The sequence below is a fragment of the Mytilus trossulus genome, chromosome 1 (genome assembly GCF_036588685.1).
Source record: "Mytilus trossulus isolate FHL-02 chromosome 1, PNRI_Mtr1.1.1.hap1, whole genome shotgun sequence".
NCBI classification, from domain to species: Eukaryota; Metazoa; Mollusca; class Bivalvia; order Mytilida; family Mytilidae; genus Mytilus; species Mytilus trossulus.
The window spans coordinates 32,388,180-32,408,332 of NC_086373.1; the positions used below are offsets into that span (position 1 = coordinate 32,388,180).

General features: G+C 31.7%; 1 protein-coding gene across 1 annotated transcript; it reads right to left on the minus strand.

Moving 5' to 3' along the window:
* Nucleotides 1-1,682: 1,682 nt before the first annotated feature.
* On the minus strand, nt 1,683-20,143 carry LOC134721718 (general transcription factor IIF subunit 1-like). The gene is made up of 13 exons (XM_063584896.1): nt 19,991-20,143; nt 17,910-17,959; nt 16,665-16,737; nt 15,780-15,991; nt 15,283-15,453; nt 14,711-14,843; nt 13,723-13,804; nt 12,116-12,266; nt 11,093-11,250; nt 9,772-9,860; nt 4,169-4,241; nt 2,822-2,900; nt 1,683-1,890 (listed from the first exon to the last, which is right to left on the minus strand). Exons 1-13 carry the CDS (start codon nt 20,018-20,020, stop codon nt 1,686-1,688), a joined length of 1,506 nt encoding a protein of 501 aa, XP_063440966.1. The 5' UTR covers nt 20,021-20,143; the 3' UTR covers nt 1,683-1,685.
* Nucleotides 20,144-20,153: the final 10 nt, after the last annotated feature.

Genomic DNA, 20,153 nt, shown 5'->3' on the forward strand with positions numbered 1-20,153 from the left:
TAAGGTTATGTGATCCTCAGATATCAGTGATATGCACTTTTAGTCTCCACTATACAGAGAAATAACAACACAATGAAGTTACAAATGGCAGATCCAGGATATGGCATGGAGGGCATATGCCTTTGACCCTTGATCATACCAAAATAAAAATAAGATGTTTTTTAATACAAATGTGGTTTTCAGCATAAAATTGCAACAAAATATTTTGACAGCTTGGCTGCATCTCATACCGTTTCAGGAATAATGCCCCTTTCAAAAAATCTCAGGATCTACATCTTGTCACTCAAGTTTACTATTCTGGTTGTATCAACCAAAATGACTAACTATAAGAAATTGTCAAGAGCCTCTTTAATGGTTGCCATATGTCTGAAAGTTGTTGTTTTTTGAGTTGGAGAATTTGATGTTGACAGCAAATTTTGATTTTTTCTGTTTAATTTAATCAATGCTTTTTTTCCTATTGGAGATGGTTTAGAGTCTGACATAGTGTAAACGCACCAGTCTTTAGTTGACCTACAGGTGCTATTAGAACTGTTGTCTCTGAGAAATATATGCATCTTTTATGCATATAAAGTGATGAAATATATTCGTGCTCTAAAAACTAGATTTCAGAGAAATGTATTCAAGAGATTTTTGCCACAGTATGGTTGTATCTATTATGGTTTTCCATGCTTGATATGTTGTTTATATGTTGATATATGGAACAAACTACACACTCTTAGGGGGTCTCAGGGGGTTCCAATCCAGGATCCTGCTTACTGTTTTGTCAGATTCCTGTATCCCGCTTACACTGTATACGTAAGCAATTTTCATTTTTTTGTCATTTCCCAAGTCCTGCAAGACCTCATTTCCCATTTTCACGACACAATAATTTGACTTTCATGTGTCACACTTACAAAAAATCGGCAATCCCACGTCACCGCTTAGACCCCAATGAGACCCACTCTAAGGACAATCATATAAGGATATATTTAAATAGGTTCAATTGTTGTGTCTGTGAACATCTTAGAAATAGCTTAAAAGACCCATCACAGACATCAAGTGACAGGAAAATTAAAACTGGCCTTCCATCAGATGAGGTAAATAAATTCATGGATGAGCACAAAACAATAAGGAGACAAATTAAAATTTATTCAACACAAGATATGTTAAAACATGAAATACATGAATAGATTTTTGTCACGTTTTTATTGTAAATTGCTTTTACTTTTACAAAAGTGACCAAATGAGTTTTTTACATCATTCATATTATGGAATGCTAATGTTGAAATATATATAATGTCAGAGCAACTCATTGTACCCTTGCAACACAGAATTTAACATCCTGGTTTTTTTTCCTGTATATTAGCAGGTTTCTGACTCTTATTAATGCAAATTTTATAGAACGAAAAAAAAAAAAAAAATTAAATCAGGCATTTAAAATCTGAAAAATTTAGATATTTTCAGATCTGACAATGAATTGAAAAATAGAGCACTACATATATGTATTTTTTACAATTCATTATTTCATCCAGCATTGTTCTTCCTTGAATGCTTCCATTATGACGGTTCTTTTGCCATTTGTTTTTTCATTGTATTATTTCAAGTCCACATTGATTTTCAAAAAACCTCTGTAGCTATGATTACTGCACCAAATGCTGCCATATTCAGACATAACAATACAATAAACATTTATACATCCAGTGTATTCATGACGATTTTAATGATAGGTACATAGCTTTGTTTATAATCTTTTTGTCTGGATTAATTTTCTTTAACAACTGAGCTATAGTAGATGTCATCTGTTCTTTTGATATATTCAGTTTCTTCGACTTGAATTTTTGAACTAACTCTTTTGGTGTCATAGGTTTCCTCATAAGGTATCGACGTATTGCACTTTCTGTAATTCCTTCCCTGAAAAGAAAAGATATCAAATTGTTTATTTATATAGCAGAATGCTAATACTAACATTAAAAAAAAACATATTTACATGCCATGACAAAACGTATAGTTCTTACATGATTTGTATCACTACAAATTCTTGAATGTTAATTGTCAGTTTGATTTTTTTTTTCTGATATACACTTTGATAAACTATGTCGGCTTCAGTAAGGTAGTTATTTTTGAGTTTTTATATTATTTCTTCTAAAATTGTGTTTTTCTATTCATGCTTCAAATTTCTAAAATAGTTTGTGAAAAATAAACTGAAAGCTTTAGTATGTTCACTAGAAGTTATAAAGGGAGATAAGATCAGTACGTCAAAAGATCAATAAATTTAGATTATCTCCCATGGAAACTATTTTTTTTTTTTAAAGTTTATGTTATGTCATGTGTATTATTGTTTGTCTGTTTGTTTTTTAATTTTTAGCCATGGTGTTGTCAGTTTATTTTTGATTTATGAGTTTGACTATCCCTCTTGTATCTTTCGTCCCTCTTTTAAAACTATTTATATTGTAATTTCACACATATTTTACTGAATATAACATTATGCATTAAAAAATCAAGCTTTCATAATAGAAATGAAGAGGAATTTTAAACATCTTATAGTACTGAAACTGTGCTTCTATTTCCTTACATTGATAAGACTTTACTGTGGTTTTTTACAGTAGTATGTAGAATGTCTAACAATTCTAACATTTTAGTTTGATAAAAAAAATATAGCCTTTGGGTCAGAATTTTGCATAGGTGTAGAGAAACACTATAGTCAAAAAAACATTATACCAAAAGCTTGGCTGTGGACAAAAGTCCTTATTGTTTGTTGGGTTATCATAGTTTTTTTTCTGTTTCAAGGTTACTAAAATTATATCATATGTATAATTTTAAATTGTTATTATCAACTACATACTTAGAACCTCCTACACTAGGACTGTCTGTTCTCATTTTCTTTGATGATGATGCTTCTCCTTCTAGTTTTCTCTTCATTGCTGAAATACAAAATCATGCTTTGTATTTTAATCATAAATTTAGCCAAGCACATTGGACATACATTTTTTCTTTCAAAACCATACTATACAGAAAGCATGAGTCACTTTAGAATTTGCATTTAGAGATTTATTTTTGTATGTTAAATCAGCTTTATATGCAAGTTAGATGGATTAAAGACTAGATATTTCTGCTTCCATTCAGTCAGGAGGGGGAATAGGACCTTTATCGGGACTCCGGGATAGGGTGTTTCTAAGCTCAGGATTTCAGGATATACCCTTGGGGATCTGGGAATTCTTTTTTTGGAATTTTGGGATCTGGGATTTTTATTTATTTAAATTTAGGACCTCAGGATTTCGTGTTTTTAAGCCAGGGATTTCGGGATCATGGCCCCTCCTATCCCCCTCAGTCAGTAATCTATTGTCTCTGTGTTTGACCATGCTGGCAAAAATCATCTTTCATTAATACAGTTCTGTAATAACAACAACAAGGAATTGAAATACTGTCCTTTAAAACTCCATATAACATTTAAAATTAATCTAAATTTATCAACATGAGTTTAATCTGCCTACATAACTTTAAGATACAAATTTTTATTCTCAGCATGTATATTGCTTTGGTTTATGGGTTAATTGACTTTAGAACAAACCCATATGCTATTACTACACTAGTGTAATTTGTTGCCTAAAACAATTTGGAATTTCATTCTTCTTCCAAAATTTCTAAATAAATTAACAAATTCCAATTTCCAAAGTAATAACGTCCTTACTATCTTTATTTTTAAGTTGAAATAATCAAAATATAAAAACAGCTAATTTTATTTGATAATCATAAATTTATATTAATTGTGGTGTTGAACTCAGGAAAACCACTTCTGGGCCTTCTCATGCAAATGCACAGCTTTGGGTTAATTTTCAATTATTTTTTAGATTTGTTTATATTGAGAGCATGGGAGAAATAATTAATTCACCGCCAAAGTTTTTTATACGAACAACTCCTCCCTAATAAAATATTGAATTGGTCTTTTATAAGCTCTGTAATTCCAACTTAAAAATGAATTAAAACTATGTTAATTTTGACAGAAATTGGTTATTTATGCTACCTTCAAATCCTTAAATTTTAATAAATTTTCTTTAAATATGAAATTCCTTAAAAACATTGCACATCGCCATTTGCTATTTTTTTCACAAAATTTTAAATGATATATCAAATTTTAGGCAATATAAGGTTCTGACTGCAATCTACATTTGTGTTAATATATTTTACTTACATTTCTTGTCATCAGTCTCCATTGAGCTAGGTGTATCAGATCTCGGCACTGGTGAATTTCTTTTAGCCTCTTGCTGAAAGTGAAATATATCTATTTTTTAAATATTCTGATATTAAACCAAGTTCTTAGTACATTAAAGAAAGTGAATATCATGTATGTGACATACAACATAAGTAAAAAGCCAAATAAAATTCATTTTCTAAAAAGCAGGTGAAAATAATAATCCACTAGAACACACCTGCAACATCCCAGTCTGTGACTAAATTAAAGTACCTATGCCTTATTCATCCGATCTAGTCATGCTAATATATAAGGTGCACAGTTTTCTGTGCTTTAAAAAAATTTCTGTTTAAACCCATTTTATAAATTCAATGATTTTAGCTTTATCACTGAGTCAGTCACCTAATTGAAGTAAGAAGTTGTGAAGAAATATATATTTTTTACCGACTACTAAAAACTAGAGGCTCTAAAGAGCCTGTGTCGCTCACCTTGGTATATGTGAATTAAACAAAGGAAGCAGACAGTTCATGACAAAATTGTGTTTAGGTGATTGTGATGTGTTTGTACATCTTACTTTATTGAACATTCTTGCTGCTTACAATTATCTCTATCTATAATGAACTTGTCCGTGTAGTTTCAGTTGGAAATGTTAGTAAAAATTTACAAATTTTATGAAAATTGTTAAAAATTGATTGTAAAGGACAATAACTTCTTAGGGGGTCAATTGACCATTTTGGTCATTTGACTTATTTTTGAGTCTTAAATTGCTGTACATCATTGCTGTTTACAGTTTATCTCCATCTATAATAATATTCAAGATAATAACCAAACAGTAAAATTTCCTTAAAATTACCAATTTATGGGCAGCAACCCAACAATGGGTTGTCTGATTCATCTGAAAATTTCAGGTCAGATAGATCTTGACCTAATAAACAATTTTACCCCATGTCAGATTTGCTCTAAATGCTTTGGTTTTTGAGTTATAAGCCAAAAACTGCATTTTACCCCTATGTTCTATTTTTAGCCATGGCGGCCATCTTGGATGGTTGGCCGGGTAATTAAACACAAACTAGAAACTAGAAACATCAATGATGATTGTGGCAAAGTTTGGTTTAATTTAGCCCAGTAGTTTCAGAGGAGAAGATTTTTGTAAAAGATCATGGATATTTACGAAAAATGGTTAAAAATTGACTATAAAGGGCAATAACTCCTAAAGGGGTCAACTGACCATTTTGGTCATGTTGACTTATTTGTAAATCTTACTTTGCTGAACATTATTGCTGTTTACAGTTTATCTCCATCTATAGTAATATTCAAGATAATAACCAAAAACAGTAAAATTTCCTTAAAATTACCAATTTAGGGGCAGCAACCCAACAATGGGTTGTCTGATTCATCTGAAAACTTCAGGGCAGATAGATCTTGACCTGATTACCATTTTACCCCATGTCAGATTTGCTCTAAATGCTTTGGTTTTTGAGTTATAAGCCAAAAACTGCATTTTACCCCTATGTTCAATTTTTAGCCATGGTGGCCATCTTGGATGGATGGCCGGGTAATTAAACACAAACTTTAAACTAGATACATCAATGATGAATGTGGCAAAGTTTGGTTTAATTTAGCCCAGTAGGTTCAGAGGAGAAGATTTTTGTAAAAGATCATGGATATTTACGAAAAATGGTTAAAAATTGACTATAAAGGGCAATAACTCCTAAAGGGGTCAACTGACCATTTTGGTCATGTTGACTTATTTGTAAATCTTACTTTGCTGAACATTATTGCTGTTTACAGTTTATCTCCATCTATAATAATATTCAAGATAATAACCAAACAGTAAAATTTCCTTAAAATTACCAATTTATGGGCAGCAACCCAACAATGGGTTGTCTGATTCATCTGAAAATTTCAGGTCAGATAGATCTTGACCTAATAAACAATTTTACCCCATGTCAGATTTGCTCTAAATGCTTTGGTTTTTGAGTTATAAGCCAAAAACTGCATTTTACCCCTATGTTCTATTTTTAGCCATGGCGGCCATCTTGGATGGTTGGCCGGGTAATTAAACACAAACTTTAAACTAGAAACATCAATGATGATTGTGGCAAAGTTTGGTTTAATTTAGCCCAGTAGTTTCAGAGGAGAAGATTTTTGTAAAAGATCATGGATATTTACGAAAAATGGTTAAAAATTGACTATAAAGGGCAATAACTCCTAAAGGGGTCAACTGACCATTTTGGTCATGTTGACTTATTTGTAAATCTTACTTTGCTGAACATTATTGCTGTTTACAGTTTATCTCCATCTATAATAATATTCAAGATAATAACCAAAAACAGTAAAATTTCCTTAAAATTACCAATTTAGGGGCAGCAACCCAACAATGGGTTGTCTGATTCATCTGAAAACTTCAGGGCAGATAGATCTTGACCTGATTACCATTTTACCCCATGTCAGATTTGCTCTAAATGCTTTGGTTTTTGAGTTATAAGCCAAAAACTGCATTTTACCCCTATGTTCTATTTTTAGCCATGGTGGCCATCTTGGATGGATGGCCGGGTAATTAAACACAAACTTTAAACTAGATACATCAATGATGAATGTGGCAAAGTTTGGTTTAATTTAGCCCAGTAGGTTCAGAGGAGAAGATTTTTGTAAAAGATCATGGATATTTACGAAAAATGGTTAAAAATTGACTATAAAGGGCAATAACTCCTAAAGGGGTCAACTGACCATTTTGGTCATGTTGACTTATTTGTAAATCTTACTTTGCTGAACATTATTGCTGTTTACAGTTTATCTCCATCTATAATAATATTCAAGATAATAACCAAAAACAGTAAAATTTCCTTAAAATTACCAATTTAGGGGCAGCAACCCAACAATGGGTTGTCTGATTCATCTGAAAACTTCAGGGCAGATAGATCTTGACCTGATTACCATTTTACCCCATGTCAGATTTGCTCTAAATGCTTTGGTTTTTGAGTTATAAGCCAAAAACTGCATTTTACCCCTATGTTCTATTTTTAGCCATGGTGGCCATCTTGGATGGATGGCCGGGTAATTAAACACAAACTTTAAACTAGATACATCAATGATGAATGTGGCAAAGTTTGGTTTAATTTAGCCCAGTAGGTTCAGAGGAGAAGATTTTTGTAAAAGATCATGGATATTTACGAAAAATGGTTAAAAATTGACTATAAAGGGCAATAACTCCTAAAGGGGTCAACTGACCATTTTGGTCATGTTGACTTATTTGTAAATCTTACTTTGCTGAACATTATTGCTGTTTACAGTTTATCTCCATCTATAATAATTTTCAAGATAATAACCAACTAGAGGCTCTCAAGAGCCTGTGTCGCTCACCTGTTACTGTATTTACTGATGTCGATCATCTTGGTTAGTAGGTGGGGTCATTAGACACTTTTTTTAAATAGATACCATAGTAATGATTGTGGCCACATTTAGTTTAATATGGCCCATAGTTTTAGTTAGAAAAGAAGATTTCAAGTTACAAAAATGACAAAAAGTTGTTCAAAATTGACTATAAAGGACAATAACTCCTTAAGGGGTATTCTTACAATTTTTATCATGTTTGACTTATTTGTAGGTTTTACTTTGCTGAACATTATTGTTGTTTACAGTTTATCTCTATCTATAATAGTATTCAAGATAATAACCAAAAACTGAAAAATTTCCTTAAAATTACCAATTTAAGGGCAGCAACCCAACAACAAGTTGTCAGATTCATCTGAAAATTTGCGAGGGGATAGATCTTATTCTGATTGACATTTAAATCTTGAAAGATTTGCCCTAAATGTCTTAGTTTTAAAGATATAAATCAAAAACTGCATTTTACCACTATGTTCTAATTTTAGCCATGTCAGCCATTTTGTTTGGAAGGCCGTGTCATCGGACACATTTTTTAAACTATATACCACAATGATAATTATGGCCAAGTTTGGTTTAATTTGGCCATGTAGTTTCAGAGAAGAAGATGTTTGTACAAGTTACAACAATATACGACGAAATTTTTTTCAAAATTTGCGGTCGTATAAAAACTGACGAAAATTTGTTATAAAATTGACTATAAAGGGCAATAACTCCTTAAGGGGTTGACTGACAATTTTGGTCATTTGACTTATTTGTAGGTTTTACTTTGCTGAACATTATTGTTGTTTACAGTTTATCTCTATCTATAATAGTATTCAAGATAATAACCAAAAACTGAAAAATTTCCTTAAAATTACCAATTTAAGGGCAGCAACCCAACAACGAGTTGTCAGATTCATCTGAAAATTTGCGAGGGGATAGATCTTATTCTGATTGACATTTAAATCTTGAAAGATTTGCCCTAAATGTCTTAGTTTTAAAGATATAAATCAAAAACTGCATTTTACCACTATGTTCTAATTTTAGCCATGTCAGCCATTTTGTTTGGAAGGCCGTGTCATCGGACACAATTTTTAAACTATATACCACAATGATAATTATGGCCAAGTTTGGTTTAATTTGGCCATGTAGTTTCAGAGAAGAAGATTTTTGTACAAGTTACAAAAACTGACGAAAATTTGTTATAAAATTGACTATAAAGGGCAATAACTCCTTAAGGGGTTGACTGACAATTTTGGTCATGTTGACTTATTTGTAGGTTTTACTTTGCTGAACATTATTGTTGTTTACAGTTTATCTCTATCTATAATAGTATTTAAGATAATAACCAAAAACTGCAAAATTTCCTTAAAATAACCAATTCAGGGGCAGCAACCTAACAACGAGTAGTCAGATTCATCTGAAAATTTCAGGGCAGATAGATCTTGACCTGATAAACAATTCAACCCCGTGTCAGATTTGCACTAAATGCTTTGGTTTTTGAGTTATAAGCCAAAAACTGCATTTTACCCCTATGTTCTATTTTTAGCCATGGCAGCCATCTTGTTTGGTTGGCGGGGTCACCGGACACATTTTTTAAACTAAATACCCCAATGATGATTGTGGCCCAGTTTGGTGAAATTTGGCCCAGTAGTTTCAGAGGAGAAGATTTTTATAAAAGTTTACGGACGACGGACGACAGACGACGGACGCAGGACGACGGATGACGGACGCCAAGTGATGAGAAAAGCTCACTTGACCTTTCAGGTGAGGTGAGCTAAAAACAGTAAAATTTCCTTAAAATTACCAATTTAGGGGCAGCAACCCAACAATGGGTTGTCTGATTCATCTGAAAATTTCAGGGCAGATAGATCTTGACCTGATAGACAATTTTACCCCATGTTAGATTTGCTCTAAATGCTTTGGTTTTTAAGTTATAAGCCGAAAACTGCATTTTACCCCTATGTTCTATTTTTAGCCATGGCAGCCATCTTGGATGGTTGGCCGGGTAATTAAACACAAACTTTAAACTAGATACATCAATGATGATTGTGGCCAAGTTTGGTTTAATTTGGCCCAGTAGTTTCAGAGGAGAAGATTTTTGTAAAAGTTAACAACGACGGACGCCGGACGCCAAGTGATGGGAAAAGCTCACTTGGCCTTTCGGCCAGGTGAGCTAAAAATAGCTAGTTTTCATCTCTTAATTTAAGCATACACTTTTGAGTCAAACATACCTGTAAAAATATTGCTGATGCGAGACCTTCATCTTTTTCTATATCAGAATCTTCACCTGAACTAGAACTACTACTTTCATCTTCATCACCTAAATATAAATGTTATGGTTCACTGGATATGTGTTATTAATAATAATCAAAATAAAAGAACTGAGTTCCAATCTCCCACGCATTACCCATATTTTATATTTCCAAGGGGCATAACTGTTTAAACAAGAGCTACTGCTCACTGATGATACCCCCGCCGCAAGTGGATAATATAAATAGTGTAAAAATATGCAAGTGTTCGGTAAACAGGAAGTTGTCAAGTGATGAATCTGAAAACGCATCACACGGTATAGCTGACTTATATAAATCCTGAAACCAAATTTCAGAAATCCTTGTATTGTAGTTTCTGAGAAAAGTGTGACAAAAATTTTCAACTTGGCTATCATGTGTAAAATCATACAAGTGTTCGGTAAACAGGAAGTTGTCAAGTGATCAATCTGAAAATGCATCACACGGTATAGCTGACTTAGATAAACCCTGAAACCAAATTTCAGAAATCCTTGTATTGTAGTTCCTGAGAAAAATGCGACGAAAAAATAAATAGTGTAAAAATATGCAAGTGTTCGGTAAACAGGAAGTTGTTAAGTGATGAATCTGAAAACGCATCACACGGTATAGCTGACTTATATAAATCCTGAAACCAAATTTCAGAAATCCTTGTATTGTAGTTCCTGAGAAAAGTGTGACGAAAATTTTCAACTTGGCTATCATGTGTAAAATCATACAAGTGTTTGGTAAACAGGAAGTTTTCAAGTGATCAATCTGAAAACGCATCACACAGTATAGCTGACTTAGATAAACCCAGAAACCAAATTTCAGAAATCCTTGTATTGTAGTTCCTGAGAAAAATGCGACGAAAAATATTCATAGGACAGACTGACTGACGGACGGACAGACAGAGGTAAAACAGTATACCCCCCCTTTTTTAAAGCGTGGGTATAAAAAGTGGATCACCCACCATTTCAGAACTTGTCAGAGATATTGCAGATATTAACCTATGATAAAAGTTTCATAAAAAGCTGGCAGGTTATTATCCATAAATCTTAATCTTAATATTTACGAGGGCATAACTCTTTTTAAAAAGTCAATCGCCCACCATTATCAAACTTGTCTAAGATATTGCTGATATTAACCTATAGTGTAAGTTTTATAAAAATCTGGCAAGAATTGTACATATGAGAGCACTAACCAGGCCATTTTCCATAAATTTAATATTTCCAAGGGGCGTAAATCTTTTAAAAAAAAACAAAAAACTTCAAGATATTGAGCAAACCTTTCTTTGTTTTTTCTTCTTTTTCCTTAGTCTCTTCTTTCTTTTCTTCTTCATCACTCTCTTCTTCATCAGAACCTATCAATTTTCTAAGACCTTTTTCTTCATCAACACCTTTCTCTTCATATTTATCTTTTTTAGCTCCTTCTTCTTCAGAGGAGCTGAAAACAAATTTCAATGGAACAATTGTTGAATTGTTGTTATTATTTTTTTTAATTGTTTTCATTTTACTGTAAAGTGATTTTTTCTGAAAAGCTAGTCAGTAGTGCAGTTCATTCAGGATCTTAAACTACATCAAAAAGGATATGATTTTACACTTCAGGTCGAAAAATTTATCAAATTTGTATTTAATATATTTGAAATTAACTATCAAAGATTTGAAACATAGTTTCTCCTCTTGATGGGCACCTAAAACAATGCTCAGCTAGAATATTTGAAAAAAATTAAAGCAACTTAATGGTTTTCTCTTATTTCTTGCTTGTAGTGCTGTATATTGTGTCGCCTCTTCCCACATGGCAATTGGACTTTTATATATATAAAAAAAAAAAAAAAAAAAAAAAAAAAGTGTCAAAGCAACACGAATGGCCCCGTCTCATGTGGACACAAACATGATGGTAGTCTCACTTATCAAAAATCAGCTCAACATCTGGATGTGTATAGAAAAAAAGTCTGTATAACTGTGATTTTCAACAACTTTTCAAAGTCCATAGCCTGTAATTTGCGGCAAAAATTGGTTGAGCGGAACAAAACTTAAACTTGATTTGTAACTTATCATAGTTAACTCAAATACCAAAAATCAGTCCAATATCTGAAGGTGCTTAAAAAAAACTTTGTATAATGGTGTGTTGCAGAATGACGGAATGACCAAATAACGGAATTTTGGAATGACGGAATTTCGGAATTACAGACAAGGGTAAAACGATATGGCACCGACAAAGGATTTCTAAGGGACAGAACTCTAGTCAAAAATGCTAAAATAGTCTAGATGTTTTAATGAAGTTATGATATTTCATAGAATATCTTTACCTTCCAGAATCAGATATATAATCTACTTCCTTGTCATCGTAATCTCCCTCATCACTTTCCTCTATAGCCTCATCATCAGAGTTATGTTTAGCTGTTCTCTTCTTCTTTACTTTCTTGGCTAACTTTTTACCCTTTTTCTTCTTTTTAGAATCTATAACATGGATAAATTTAAAATGTCAATTTGGAAAATTAATATACAATTGAATGTATAAGAACATTTTCCCAAATATGAATTTACTTTTACAAATTTAAGAAACAAAATAAAAGTAAGGTTCAGGTTGAATATCTTTTCTCTTCTCTTTTCAAAGGGAGAACAAATACATTTGTATTTTCTGACAATAAATATGTTATATTTACCCTGCAATTCTTAATTGATGCTTTTATGAATGTTTAATTTTAAATGGTAGTCCTCAATTTTTTGTCGTTGCTTAAACATCAGCAGAAAGAAGACCAAAGATGAACTAAAGTTAACAGCTCCTTGTCAATTGCTTAATAGGGGTCTCATAAGTAATCATAACAATCTCCTTATATTACTGTAACTAAACTAGATTTGTCAAAGCGACAATAATGGTCCGTCTAAGAAAAAGTTGAAAAATCTGCAATTTCAATAATACATCATACATGTGGACACAAACATGATGGTAGTCTCACATATCAAAAATCAACTCAAAATCTGGAGGCGTGTAGAAAAATGTCCATATAACTGTGATTTTCAACAGTTTTTCAAAGTTGTAAACCCTTAATTTTGGCAAAAAATTAGCGGAGCGGAACAAAACTTAATCTGTAACTCATCATGGTTAGCTTACATACCAAAAATCAGCCCAATATCGGAAAGCGATTAGAAAAAAAGCCTGTATAACTGTGATTTTCAACAATTTATCAAAGTCCAAAGCCTGTAATATCAGCAAAAATTAGCCAAGCGGAACAAACTTAAACTTGATCTATAACTCATCATGGTTAACTCACATACCAAAAATCATCCCAATATATAAAGGTGTTTAGAAAAATCTATGTATAATGGTTTGTTACAGAATGACGGACAAGGGTTAAACTATATGGCACTGACAACTTTGTTGCAAGTCATAATAAAGTAGCAACATGCTATGAGACAATATTTGTTTACAGAAAAAGTCACACTCTGGATAAAACTTAGCAAAGTTGCTTTACATATTGAAATAGTAATTAAACGGTCAGGAACTCAATACATAACAATGGTTTCTTTGATAAAGTTATAGAATTGAATATTTTATGACATGTAAAAGCATTGAACAAAGCATATTGTGTATGTAGCAAGGAAAATGCAAAAATGTCAAATATTGCTGCATATAAGTGAGGAATGAATTTGAATAAAAACATAATGCAGCTACAAATTAAAAACATATCACTTTCAAAAGTTTTTAAACTGGTCAAGTTGTGTATGCAGACATGTAGTTCCTGTTGATGTAATAACTTCTGTTTGTATAGGGTATAATTGTGATTTTATTTTTTTGGCAAAAGATATCCTGTAACAATTTTTGCATTAGAAGTAAAATAATCCTAAAATTTCTAAATATACAGTACTTTAAAATATCAACATGATTTTAGTTTGCTGCAAAATTATAGCTAACCTTCATCACCATCTTCCTCATCATTGTCATCATCATCATCATCATCTGATATATCAAACCATTCATCTATATCTGTTAACACCTGAAATATATCAAACCATTCATCTATATCTGTTAACACCTGAAATATATCAAACCATTCATCTATATCTGTTAACACCTAAAATATATCAAACCATTCATCTATATCTGTTAACACCTGAAATATATCAAACCCATTCATCTATATCTGTTAACACCTGAAATAAATCAAACTATTCATCTATATCTGTTAACACCTGAAATATATCAAACCATTCATCTATATCTGTTGACACCTGAAATTTATCAAACCATTCATCTATATCTGTTAACACCTGAAATATATCAAACCATTCATCTATATCTGTTAACACCTGACATATACCATTCATCTATATCTGTTAACACCTGAAATATATCAAACCATTCATCTTTATCTGTTAACATATGAAATTTATCAAACCATTCATCTATATCTGTTAACACCTGACATATACCATTCATCTATATCTGTTAACACCTGAAATATTTTTTAAAATATCAGATACATCAAACCACATCTGAATTACAGTTTAAATTTTGGATGAATGCTCAGTTTTTCTACCTTGACTTAAAAAAATATAATAATTTCTTGACAAATCGTTATTCAAATAAATGGGGAATGTGTCCATGGGACACAGATGATGCCACTGCTTAAATATACAAGTTAGAGAACAGAAACCAGTTTTGGGATGTACGTACGTACAGACAGCCAAGGGAAAAACTTAATGCCCTCTCCACTACTGCAGGGGCATAAAAATCTAAATACTTCTACACTGAAAGAAAGTGTATAACAATTTACAGGATTGATTCCGTATAAAATTAGGTATAAGACTGCACAGAAATTAGTATTTCATCAACAACTTTTTAATGAATTTGAAAAACATGTAATAAGATAGTAATTGAACAGCAATAAACAACATCTTACTAAATCTTTACTACTTTTCTTTGAAGTCTTCACTTTGAGATTCTTCTCCTCTTCGTCAACTTTATCGAGATCTTCATCATTTCTACATCTCTTCCGTACCATGATAGAAAAATAATTCAATGTCTTATCTCGTCTACAAAGAAACAACTAAATGGATGACTTTGTCTTAAAACACTTGGTGTTTATCAAACACTAATAATAAAACTAACAATTGATGCATGATAAAATTAAAAAGATAGGTTGCTATTTCGCACCAATATAATGCAAAAAGATACTTCACTGTATCTTGATGATTGTGTAGTATCTAACAAATTATAAATACCTATGTCAGTGCATATATTCTATCTTGACTTGAATTGTCATGATGATAACCATAACATTTGTTTTTTTAATTACTTAAAGAGTGTGATAAAATATAAAATGTCCATTAGACACATTCCTGCAACCAAATATGTGCCTGTGTTTAAACCTGATATGGATTGAAAGCACAGACAAACAAGAAAATTTATTAAAAAATATATAAATTGCAAAAGTAAGCATTGAGAAAAAGTTGAATTGAATATGTAAATTACCTGCTGAACTCTTCTTCAGCTTCCTCTGAGTTGAGGTATTTGTATCTTATCATTGGAGAAAAGTTATACCATTCTTCTACAGGGAATGCTTCAAATGCTCCGTCAGAACATTGGGTAAATATGTAATATGATGTGTTCTCTGTTATTGTTCCTTCTCTCACACCTTTATATCTAATAAAATGAAAACAGAAATTATTCATGCATTGTAAGCCAAGAAATAGATGGAAGATGTCAGCTTAAATCTACATGGTGAAATCAAAAAGTAGAAGGAGACAGACTGCCTAGATTTGACATTAAATATTTTTATTATGTCATATACAATTTAACAAGCAATATTCTCAATCTGCACTCAATCATTTCCACTAATTTTGCAACAGTTAATAGTATCAAAAATTATTACATGAATATAGTATGACAATAAACAATGAAAACGCCAAGTAAATCTGAAACATTTTTATAGTATAAGATTTCCATATATATTATAACGGAATAAATACCTTTTCGTTTCTTTATTTTTGCCAATCTTTAGAAGCCATGGCTGATCACTTGGATTATAATTTTTCATCATGATTCCATACTTCTTTTTTCTGGCTATTTCTTTTTGTTCTCTGCCAAACTCACTACCAGCCCCAAACTTTGGCATCTGATCTATATCATTAGCTGTTTTGTACTCTTTGAAGTTATTTTCCCTCTCCATTCTGACTGGTGTCTGTTACAAAAAAAAATATATTTTCATTTATTTTTCAATTTATCATAAATTAATGATAACAGTGCCAAGGAGCTGATTAGTCATTTTAACAATGATGGTAAAAAACACATACAAACATAAACAAGTATTACAAACTAGTATATTATTCCTAGTACATGAAGTAGGAGTACTTACTTTGGTAAACTAGTAAATCAACTACTGTGGATTCATTTATTTTCGTGGGTACCAATTTTCGTGGATAAGGGAAAATTTGCATGTTCGTGGATATTTAATATCATTGTTTTGATGCAGTTTACATACAAGCATATAGAAAATTTGTCATTCGTGGAACATTTAATTTCGTGGTTCACCTGTAACCACAAAATCCACGAAAATGATATCTAACGAAAATTAATGAATCCACAGTAATCCAAGTAATAGTTGATAAAAATGAATAGTATACATGACATTTATATAATGAAGAAAGTTAGCAGCTGTGCTATGATTGCCTATGAGACAACTATCCACACTTTAATTGAAGTTAATGTAAGCAATTGTAGGCAACCTTAAGGTCTTCCACACATGAGGAAAACCCATACCATATAGTTGCAGGCTCAGTATAGCATGACACTATTTAAATCATGATAATTTATAATAACATTTGAATAAAATCAATTGAAGCTTAATTTCTTACCTCGCTAAGTTTTACAAAGTCCAACTCATTGCCAGAGGAAAACTTCATCATCTTGTAAATCTTCCTATGATCTCTACAAAATTCATAAAATATATACTACAATTACATTAATACACAGAATATAAGACAGCAGACGGATGAGTTCATACATGTAGATTATGTTTTTAGGTTTGAGTGTTTTTATAGTTACCGTACATGTATGTGCGTTTTTTTTTCTCGGTTTGAGTGTTTTGGATTCTGGGTACCAAAGATGTTAATCATCGTAATAATGTGTTATAGTATTCTTTTATTTGCCTTTATTAATACATGTATTACTTTTACTGTTTAGTCTGTTCATGGTGGTATCCATTTGACGTGGCTCTGTGCTTATACATTCTGTCATAAAAAAAACTCATCATGGTCAATGTGTTATTGTTCTATGATAATTTGTGTATTGTTGTCTTTCTTTTCAAGAAGGGAATATGACAGTTGTCCATTCATTTCATGTGTTTGAGCATTAAAATTTGCCATTTGATTAGGAACTTTCCATTTTGAATTTTCCTAGAAGTCCTCATTATTTTTGTGATTTTACTTTTTTTTCATAATAGAAACAAGTCAACATGAACTGGAATTACTAAATGTACCATTCATTCACTGACCTCGAAATTTGTTACAAATGATATGTGACAAGTAAATATTGCCTTTATAATATTTTCTTCTCTGTGTCATACCTTAATATTACCATGATTACCTTGACTGCCATGAAAATTTAAGATTGATCATTTCAATATATTTCACTGGAGGTCACTAAATCTAACCAATATGTACATGATATATATATTAGATGCAAATTCTTAGTGAAATCCAACAAAATGGAAAATGGAAATGGAGGGAATGTGTCAAAGAGACAACAACTCCACCAAAGAACAGAAAATGCAAATGATTTTTAATATTTGGTTTGATCAGATCAGGTTAACTTACTTTACCAATCCTGTTCATTCTGTTGCATCACATGGACTAGATGATGTTTGTCCAATGCATTTTATATACTAAGATAGAAATATAACTGTTTGAATTAATTTTTGAAGGTACAATTAGTATACCAATTTTCTTGGATGGAGAAAAGATTATTTGAACACTTAAATTTGTTGTTCATCATAATCCCCACAAAATCCATAAAAATTGGTACTCCCATGAGTTATAATCATGATAATGATTCTCAAGTATGTGACAAAATTTTTGGTTCCTCTAACACGAACAACTTACTTCAGAACTCTTACACTGTGTTCTTGTGTGGCACTGCCAGAAGCTGCAGCCTATGAAAGTAACAAAAATATCATGAGATTACAGAAGTATAATTGATTCATATAATCGGTATATTTGTGTGTGAGTAAACTTTAAAATACAATGCTTGCTGAATGAACAGTTTTTTCTTTTGGGAAAAACACTAGTCACTAGTCAGAAGATCATATGTTCTGATGTCTACAGATCTACATGTACATCTATATAGGTAATTTGTAAAGAGTCAGTGGACTCATTATACACATAATTATGTTAAAATTAAAGTGTTTCATAAAAAAACATGCTCTTTTAAAATTATGGTGTACAGGTGTTTATACATATATACATGTGCTAGTGCAGATAAAACATGTGTGTGCTGATTTTCAGATATAACTGTGCAGTATGAATTTGGTCTTGAATGCCTCATAGTCATGATAGTCATCAATGTCTAATAGACTAGGTGGTAATTCATTACAGTTTGTGATGGTTCTAATGAAGAAGCTATTTTCTTTTCTTTTCAGAACTTGATCATAATCTGACTAATTGTCTTTGATGGAGCAGAGGCGTCATTCTAGTTGTATTTTATTTGAAAGAAAATTATTAAAGTCATATAAAACGAGTGACAGGTAAACAGAAAAATTTATCCAATTCTTGAACCAATGCATGTATATATATTAAAACTAAGTCTTCTGTGTATGAATTTATCATTTTTTATGCAAACTTATCGTATTATCGTAAAAAAAATATTCTCTGTTTGTCTGTTATGAGACGATAATATGGCCTCATAATTAATTGTTGAGTTTTGAAGCCATAGTTTACCGATTGTCACTTTTTAATAAACAAACAACAAACGAGCATGGATATTGAGCACATGTATAACATGTACAATAAGATAATAGTTTATTTTAGTGACAGATCATGCGTATTGCAATCACCTGATTTTTATGAGCGGGTCACGCTAGGGTCACTATGCATACAGAAAATATGTCAACAAATTGCTTCCTGGTAGCAAGCAATTAAAAAATTAAAAATCTTCAGACTGACTTTGAATTTAGTCCTGGTTTACTTTTTAAGCAACTGCAGGACAAGCACGAGAAATTAAGTGTACTGACAAGAAACACAGAAAATAAATAAAGAAGATCATGAGGCACACACTTTGAACCATACAAGAGAAAACGAGAAATAAAACATCAAAACCCAAAACACACGAAATAAAAAGGCTGAAAACATTGCACAAAAATAACCCTTTACATCCCTCATTCTAGTGTTGGTTGTATAAATACCTAACACTTTATATTTATTTGGCATTTTATTCTGTCGTATAAAGCCTAAAGTTGTATTTGCCTTGTACTTGTCATCATGGTCATGCCTGTACTGATTTTTTCTGATGTCATCTATGTGGTCATTTCAGGATAAAGTGTTTAGTCTTACACACATGTAGATGCATGATTTTTATTAGTTGTTAGTGGCTTTGAACTAGCTGTCAGATAACTGTGAGTACTCTCAGATCTGTTCATTGTGTCTTTTTGTGTCGGGATGTATAAGTACCCGGCCATGTCCACTTGTATTTTTGTCCATCTGATGAGTTACATGTAAGCCTTTTTAACTGATTTTTATAGTTTGTTCTTATGTTGTACCGTTATACCACTGTCCCAGGTTAGGGGAGGGTTGGGATCCCACTACCATGTTTAATCCCGCCACATTATTTATGTATGTGTCTGTCCCAAGTCTGGAGCTTGTAATTCAGTGGTTGTTGTTTGTTTAAGTGTTACATATTTGTTTTTCTTTCGTTTTTTACATAAATAAGGCCGTTACTGCGTTAGTTTTCTCGTTTGAATTGTTATACATTGTCTTATCGGGGCCTTTTAAAGGTGACTATGCGATATGGGCTTTGCTCATTATTGAAGGCCGTATGGTGACCTATAGTTGTTAACGTCTGTGTCATTTTGGTCTATTGTGTATAGTTGTCTCATCGGCAAATTATCATACCACATTTTCTTTTTTTATATTTCATAGTTGATGTGAGGATTTGTATTGTATCATCTTATATGTCAAATTATTCTTACCATCTGTGGCTGACCGAGTGGCGTTGCCATCAAAATGTGTTTATAGTTATATATTTTCTAACTCGTAAAATAAAAAAATAAAATAAATATTAGTTTCGGTAAATTTTTTAACGCCGTTTTTACAGTAGTGTTTTCGGATTTCAATTATTCTCAAATGTACAGT